Source organism: Calidris pugnax, unplaced genomic scaffold, assembly GCF_001431845.1.
Source record: "Calidris pugnax isolate Ruff unplaced genomic scaffold, ASM143184v1 scaffold498, whole genome shotgun sequence".
Classification (NCBI taxonomy): domain Eukaryota; kingdom Metazoa; phylum Chordata; class Aves; order Charadriiformes; family Scolopacidae; genus Calidris; species Calidris pugnax.
In genome coordinates, this window is record NW_015091244.1 from 360517 (window position 1) to 368824 (window position 8308).

Consider the following 8308-nt stretch of genomic DNA (forward strand, 5'->3'; position numbering starts at 1 on the left):
CGTCACCATCCAGTTCAAGCTGAAGGCCATCAACATCCAGACCATCATCAACGACGAGATCCCCGACTGTTACACCTTCGCCGTCACCGTGAGTGACACCCCCCGCCCCCGGGAGGGTGACAATGACCCCCCCACCCCACACAAGGCCTGGGGAGGGGGACGGGGGTGTCACCCTGTCATGTCCCCCCCCGTTTTTTGTCCCCAAGATCACCTTCGACAACAAGGCCCACAGCGGGAGGGTGAGGATCCGGCTGGAGAACCGGGCGGCCATCGAGGAGTGTCGGGACCCCAGCGTCTCGGGCCGAGGTGACACATGAAAAAAAAACCCAAAAGGGTGACAAAAACCCACCTCTTTGTCCCCAAAAAACCCCACAACCGGGCGAGGAAGGTGACAATGTGCGTCCCCCCCCTTCTCCTCCTCCTCCCTGCCAGGTGACAACTCTTTCCGCCTCTTCTTCGACATCCTCATCATCCTCGTCTGCTCCCTCTCCTTCCTCCTCTGCGCCCGCTCCCTCCTGCGGGGGCTGCTGCTGCAGCGGGTGAGTTGGTGGCATTTTGTCCCCAAGATCACCTTCGACAACAAGGCCCACAGCGGGAGGGTGAGGATCCGGCTGGAGAACCGGGCGGCCATCGAGGAGTGTCGGGACCCCAGCGTCTCGGGACGAGGTGACACATGAAAAAAAAACCCAAAAGGGTGACAAAAACCCACCTCTTTGTCCCCAAAAAACCCCACAACCGGGCGAGGAAGGTGACAATGTGCGTCCCCCCCCTTCTCCTCCTCCTCCCTGCCAGGTGACAACTCTTTCCGCCTCTTCTTCGACATCCTCATCATCCTCGTCTGCTCCCTCTCCTTCCTCCTCTGCGCCCGCTCCCTCCTGCGGGGGCTGCTGCTGCAGCGGGTGAGTTGGTGGCACCTCAGGGACACCTTGGTGGCACCTTGGGGACATCTCAGGGACCACCCCCCTTTTGGTGGCCCGGCTGGTGGCTAGTGGTGGTCCCCAGGAGTCATCACTGGGTCCAGTCCTGCTCAACAAGCTTTCCGCCTCTTCTTCGACATCCTCATCATCCTCGTCTGCTCCCTCTCCTTCCTCCTCTGCGCCCGCTCCCTCCTGCGGGGGCTGCTGCTGCAGCGGGTGAGTTGGTGGCACCTCAGGGACACCTTGGTGGCACCTTGGGGACATCTCAGGGACCACCCCCCTTTTGGTGGCCCGGCTGGTGGCTAGTGGTGGTCCCCAGGAGTCATCACTGGGTCCAGTCCTGCTCAACAAGGACCTGGAGGAAGGGGGCAGAGCGTGTGTGTGGTGTCCCCAGTACCTTTACTGGTGGCACCAAACTGGGAGGACTGGGTGGCCCACGTGGGCCACCAACCAGCGAGCTCCAGCCAGAGGAACCTCATGAAGTTCCACCAAGAGCAAGTGGAGGGTCCTGCCCCCAGGGGGGGAATCGCCCTCCAAACCAGTACGGGTTGGGGGTGACCTACTGGGAAGTGGCTCTGTGGAGAGGGAACTGGGAGTCCTGGTGGCCACCAGGTTGCCCATGGGCCAGCAGGGTGCCCTGGTGGCCAAGAGGGCTAGTGGTCTCCTGGGGTTGTCAGAAGGTCAATAGGGATTCTGCCCCACTGTGGGGAGACCCCTCTGGGAAGACTGGGAAGATGTCCCACCAAACTGGGAGGACTGGGTGGCCCATGTGGGCCACCAGCCAGTGAGCCCTGGCCAGGAGTTGAGCCAGAGGAACCTCATGAAGTTCCACCAAGGGCAAGTGGAGGGTCCTGCCCCCAGGGGGGAAATCACCCCAAAAACCAATACAGGTTGGGGGTGACCTACTGGGAAGTGGCTCTGTGGAGAGGGAACTGGGAGTCCTGGTGGCCACCAGGTTGCCCATAGGCCTGCAGGATGCCTTGATGGCCAAGATGGCCAGTAGTTTCCTGGGGTGGCCAGAAGGTCAATGGGGATTCTGCCCCACTGTGGGGAGATGTCCCACCAAACTGGGAGGACTGGGTGGCCCATGTGGGCCACCAACCAGCGAGCCCCAGCCAGGAGTTGGGCCAGAGGAACTTCATGAAGTTCCACCAAGGGCAAGTGGAGGGTCCTGCCCCCAGGGGGGAAATCACCCCAAAAACCAATACAGGTTGGGGGTGACCTACTGGGAAGTGGCTCTGTGGAGAGGGAACTGGGAGTCCTGGTGGCCACCAGGTTGCCCATAGGCCTGCAGGATGCCTTGATGGCCAAGATGGCCAGTAGTTTCCTGGGGTGGCCAGAAGGTCAATGGGGATTCTGCCCCACTGTGGGGAGATGTCCCACCAAACTGGGAGGACTAGCAAGTGGAGGGTCCTGCCCCCAGGGGGGGAATCGCCCTCCAAACCAGTACGGGTTGGGGGTGACCTACTGGGAAACAGCTCTGTGGAGAGGGAACTGGGAGTCCTGGTGGCCACCAGGTTGCCCATGGGCCAGCAGGGTGCCCTGGTGCCCAAGAAGGCCGATGGCCTCCTGGGTTGGCCAGAAGGTGGAGTGACATCATCCTCCTCTTTCCTCTGGTGAGGCCACACCTGGAGAACTGGGACCAGTTCTGGGCTCCCCAGTTCCATAAGGCCAGGGAACTGGTGGAGAGGGTCCAGCAACGGGCTACCAAGATGCTGAGGGGGGCTAGTACATCTCTTTGATGGGGAAAGGCTGAGGGATTGGGGGCTTTTTGGTCTGGAGAAGACCACGAAATCAACCTCCAAACCAGTATGTGTTGGTGGTGACCTACTGGAAACCAGCTCTGTGGAGAGGGAACTGGGAGTCCTGGTGGCCACTAGGTTACCCACGGGCCAGCAGGGTGCCTTGGTGGCCAAGAGGGCTAGTGGTCTCCTGGGGTGGCCAGAAGGTCAATGGGGATTCTGCCCCACTGTGGGGAGATGTCCCACCAAACTGGGAGGACTGGGTGGCCCATGTGGGCCACCAACCAGCGAGCCCCAGCCAGGAGTTGGGCCAGAGGAACTTCATGAAGTTCCACCAAGGGCAAGTGGAGGGTCCTGCTCCCAGGGGGGAATCACCCCCCAAACCAGTACGGGTTGGTGGTGACCTACTGGGAAGCAGCTCTGTGGAGAGGGAACTGGGAGTCCTGGTGGCCACCAGATTGCCCACGGGCCAGCAGGGTGCCCTGGTGGCCAAGAGGGCTAGTGGTCTCCTGGGGTGGCCAGAAGGTGGAGTGACATCATCCCCCTCTTTCCTCTGGTGAGGCCACACCTGGAGAACTGGGACCAGTTCTGGGCTCCCCAGTTCCATAAGGCCAGGGAACTGGTGGAGAGGATCCAGCAACGGGCTACCAAGATGCTGAGGGGGGCTAGTACATCTCTTTGATGGGGAAACGCTGAGGGACTGGGGGCTTTTTGGTCTGGAGAAGACCAAGGAGGGACCTCATCGATGCTGGTGGGGGTGGGGGGGTCAGAAGAATGGGACCAGTCCTTTCCAGTGGTGGCCAGTGACGGGACAGGGGGCAACTGGCCCAAACTGGGAGATGGGAAGGTCCATCTCACCACGAGGGTGACGGAGCCCTGGAAGAGGTTGCCCAAAGGGTGGGGGTCTCCATCTCTGGAGATGTCCCAAACCCATCCCCAACCTACTGGGATGGGGTGGGTTGAACTGGGAGTCAGGGGAGGGTGTCCAGAGGTTCCTATCCACCACCCCCCAGTTTGGGATTCTGATTTTTGCCCCTTTTCCCAGGAATTCAGCCGGTTTTTCCGGCGGCGTCACGGGCGGAGCGTGGCCCTGAGAGACCGCATGGAGTTCCTCAACGGCTGGTACGTCCTCCTGGTCCTCGGGGACGTCCTCACCCTCCTGGGGACGCTCATGAAGATCGGCATCGAGGCCAAGGTGGGGGGACAAAGGGGACACCAACCCCCCCCGGGTGTCCCCAAGCTCCGGGGAAGGGGACGTTTCCACGTGGTGGGGGACAAGCCACCCAATGGGCCATCCCTGGCAAGGCCTTGTCTTGCCCCGGTGAAGCCACCTTAGATGCCACCAGGGAGTTTGGGGACAGACGTGGCTCCTGAGGGGGTCCTGGCCCAAGCTGGGGACGTTGGTGACAGGGAGGTGGCATGTCGTAGATGCCACCAGAGGCTCTGGGGACAGATGTGGCTCTTGAGGGGTTCCTGGCCCAAGTTGGGGACCCCCAGAGCCCTTGGGGACAGGGAGGTGACAGGTTTGGGGACAGATGTGGCTCCTGAGGGGTTCCTTGCCCAAGTTGGGGACACTGGGGACAGGGAGGTGGCATGTCCTAGATGCCACCAGAAGCTTTGGGGACAGATGTGGCTCTTGAGGGGTTCCTGGCCCAAGTTGGGGACGTTGGTGACAGAGAGGTGGCAAGTCCTAGATGCCACCAGAGGCTTTGGGGACAGCATTGGGGACATTGGGGATGTTGAGGGGGGACGTTGGGGACATTGGGGACAATGTTGGGGACGTGCCACCCCTGTCCCCACAGAACTTCTCGGACTATGACGTCTGCAGCATTCTCCTGGGCACCTCCACCCTCCTGGTCTGGGGGGGCGTCATCCGGTACCTCACCTTCTTCCGCAAGTACAACGTGAGTGACACCGGGGGGTGGGTGACACCGGGGGGTGGGTGACACCGGGCGCCCAGGGGACAATTCCTGTCTGAGCTTCTGGCCAGGCTTGGGTTTGTCTTCCAGCTCCTGGAGGGGTCCTGGTGGGTCTGCTTTTGGGTCCCCTCCTGGTGGGATCTTTGGTGGATCTTCCTCCACCATATGCCTCCTGGTGGCACCTTTGGTGGAAGATGGGGTTCATGCCACCAGGTCCCCCCTCTTGGTGCCTCTTGGTGGCACCTTTGGAAGATGGGGTTGTTGCCACCTGATCTTCCTCCACCAGATCCCCTCCTGGTGGCACCTTTGTTAGCTGGGGTTGATGCCACCTGATCTTCTTCCACCAGATCTTCCTCCTGGTGGCACATTTGGTGGATCTTCCTCCACCAGATCTTCCTCCTGGTGGCACCTTTGGTGGAAGATGGGGTTGGTCCCACCAGGTCCCCCCTCTTGGTGGCACCTTTGGAAGATGGGGTTGTTGCCACCTGATCTTCCTCCACCAGATCCCCTCCTGGTGGCACCTTTGTTAGCTGGGGTTGATGCCACCTGATCTTCTTCCACCAGATCTTCCTCCTGGTGTCACCTTTGGTGGATCTTCCTCCACCAGATCCCTCCCGGTGGCACGTTTGGTGGATCTTTCTCCACCACATCCCTCCTGGTGGCACCTTTGGTGGAAGATGGGGTTCGTCCCACCAGGTCCCCCCTCTTGGTGGCACCTTTGGAAGATGGGGTTGATGCCATCTGATCTTCCTCCCCCAGATCCTCATCGTCACCCTCCGGCTGGCCCTGCCCAACGTCATCCGCTTCTGCTGCTGCGTGGCCGTCATCTACCTGGGCTACTGCTTCTGCGGCTGGATAGTCCTGGGCCCGTATCACGTCAAGGTGGTGGCCAACGGCCCGGGGGGGGACGGGAGGGGGCATCACCCACCTCTGGGTTGGGGTGTTGGGGGGGATTTCACCCACCTCCGGGTTGTCCCCTCTTGGGATTTGGGGAGGGGGGAGATGGTCTCCTTTTTGGTAACGGGGGATAAATATGATCCCTTTTATTTAATATTCAATTAATACTTAATTACTATTTATTATTATATTAAAATTATATATTTAATAATATATCAGCGTTATAAATTATGAATTAGTATTAATTTTTTAATGATCTTTATCTTTTATGTAATTTATTGTATTGACTGTATTATAATAGTAGAAACATTAGAAATAATGTAAATAAACCTATACTATCATAAAGATGTTATAATAATTAGAATTAAATAAGTATTATTTATTATAATAATTATAATAGTAAAAATATTAGAAATAATATAATTAAGCCGAAAATAAATAAAGAGAATAAAATGTAAATAAATAAAACATATGAAAGTAATAAAATAAATACATAATAAAATAAATAGTATATAAACAATAAAATAAATAAAATAAATAATATAATTAAACTAAAAAATATATAGAAATATAATTAACTAAAATAATCTAAATACAATAAATATATTAGAATAATAATTATAATTAAATATTATAAGTATTATTTATTGTAATTATAATAGTAGGAATCTTAGAAATAATATAAACTCATATTATTATAAATATATATGAAAATAACAATTATAATTAAATATTGTATTTTTTATAATAGCATATTTATATATTAGATATCAATATATATTTATACTTATTGTAATTATTCATTTTTAAATAATAAATCGATTCACTATTATAATTATTTGTCATTAGTATTAAATTTATTTATTATTATAATTACTATTTGTTATAGTATTTATTATAAGTGTACATATTTAAATTATTACATGAATATATAGATCTGTAGTGATTACGACATCAAAAATTAACGTGTAATCAATTAAATTAATATTAAATCAATAAAATTAATACGAAATAACAATAATTATAACAACAACAACAATACTATTATTAATAATAATAGTATCAATAACGAATAATTTATGGTTTATTGCGGTTAAACCTGGCCCTGGCCTGGTGGCCCAGGGGCGCCCCGGGGTGACGGAGGGTTCACTCCCCGCTTTCGGGGTCCCCCCAGGAGGTGACGCGGTGGCTTTTCTCCCCCTTTTTTTGTGTCCTCCGTCCCCCCAGTTCCGCTCCCTCTCCATGGTGTCCGAGTGCCTCTTCTCCCTGGTCAACGGGGACGACATGTTCGTCACCTTCGCCGAGGTGCAGCCCAGCAACCCCTTGGTCTGGCTCTTCAGCCAGGTCTACCTCTACTCCTTCATCGGCCTCTTCACCCTCATGGTCCTCAGCCTCTTCATCGCCCTCATCACCGGCTCCTACGAGAGCATCAAGGTCGGGGCGGGGGACTGGTTTTTGAGGGGAAAAACTGGGGTTTGGGATTGGTTTTTGCGGGGGAGAAATTGGCCTTGGGCCTGGTTTTTGGGAGCAGACACCGGGCCTTGGGCCTGGTTCTTTGGGGGGAAAAAATGGGCCTTGGGCCTGGTTTTTTGGGGGCGGGAACTGGTGTTTGGGCTTCTTTTTTGAGGGGGGAACTGTGTTTTGGGCCTGGTTTTTGGGGGGAATTGTGTTTTGGGCTTGTTTTTTGAGGGGAAAACTGGTGTTTGGGCCTGTTTTTTTGGCAGGGGCAAGACTGGGCCTTGGGCCTGGTTTTTTGGGGGCGGGAACTGGGGTTTGGGCCTGTTTTTTTGGGAGTGGGAACTGGGGTTTGGGCCTGTTTTTTGAAGGGAAAACTGGGGATTGGACCCGTTTTTTGGGGGGAAACAGGTTTGGGCCTGGTTTTTGAAGGGAAAACTGGGGATTTGGCCTGGCTTTTGAAGGGAAAACTGGTGTTTGGGCCTGGTTTTTGGGAGCGGACACTGAACCTTGGGCCTGGTTTTTGGACTGGGGATTGGGCCTGTTTTTTTGGGGGAAAACTGGTTTTTGGGACTGGTTTTTGAGGGGGGAAACTGGGGTTTGGGCCTGGTTTTGGGGAGCAGACGCTGAGCCTTGGGTCTCGTTTTTGGACTGGGGATTGGGCCTGTTTTTTTGAGGGGAAAACTGGGCCTTGGGCCTTGCTTTTGAGGGGAAAACTGGTGTTTGGGGGTAAACTGGGGTTTGGGCCTGGTTTTTGGGCCAGGAAACTGGTGTTTGGGCTTATTTTTTGGGGGGGGGGAGCTGGGGAACCCAAAGACCAACCTTTCCATGTCCCTCTGGCCCCCCCAGCACCAGTGCGAGGGTGACCCCCCCGTGTCTGAGCTCCAGGCCTTCATCGCCCAGTGCCAAGACAGCCCCAAATCGGGCAAATTCCGGAGCGACACCCCCTCGTCCTGCTCCCTCTTCTGCTGCTGCGAGCGGTGAGCTGGGAGGGCTCCTGGGCTTACTGGGAGGACGCTGGGGGACTCCTGGCTTACTGGGAGGACACCGGGGGGACTCCTGGGCTTATTGGGTGGGCTCCTGGGTTACTGGGAGAACACTGGGAGGGCTCCTGGCTTACTGGGAGGACGCTGGGGGGCTTCTGGGCTTACTGGGAGGGCTTCTGGCCTACTTGGAGGACGCTGGGGGACTCCTGGGCTTATTGGGGGGCTCCTGATTTACTGGGAGGACACTGGGGGGGGCTTCTGGGCTTACTGGGAGGGCTTCTGGGCCTACTTGGAGGACACTGGGGGGCTCTTAGCTTACTGGGAGGAGACTGAGCAGGCTCCTGGGCTTATTGGGGGGCTCCTGGTTTACTGGGAGGACACTGGGGGGGGCT

The 8308-nt window shown here is 55.2% G+C and overlaps 1 protein-coding gene across 1 annotated transcript in view; it reads left to right on the forward strand.

The window, feature by feature from the left end:
• The window catches only part of LOC106898689 (mucolipin-1-like), a 15011-nt gene extending 7081 nt beyond the window's left edge, over window positions 1–7930 (forward strand). The window contains exons 5-12 of the mRNA XM_014960099.1: window positions 1–88; window positions 207–306; window positions 433–539; window positions 3705–3854; window positions 4462–4563; window positions 5338–5460; window positions 6703–6909; window positions 7780–7930. The exon at window positions 1–88 is cut by the window's left edge and continues 8 nt beyond it. Of these exons, the coding sequence (XP_014815585.1) occupies window positions 1–88; window positions 207–306; window positions 433–539; window positions 3705–3854; window positions 4462–4563; window positions 5338–5460; window positions 6703–6909; window positions 7780–7914 (1012 nt within the window). The 3' untranslated portion in view covers window positions 7915–7930. The remainder of the gene's footprint in view (window positions 89–206; window positions 307–432; window positions 540–3704; window positions 3855–4461; window positions 4564–5337; window positions 5461–6702; window positions 6910–7779) is intronic.
• Window positions 7931–8308: the final 378 nt, after the last annotated feature.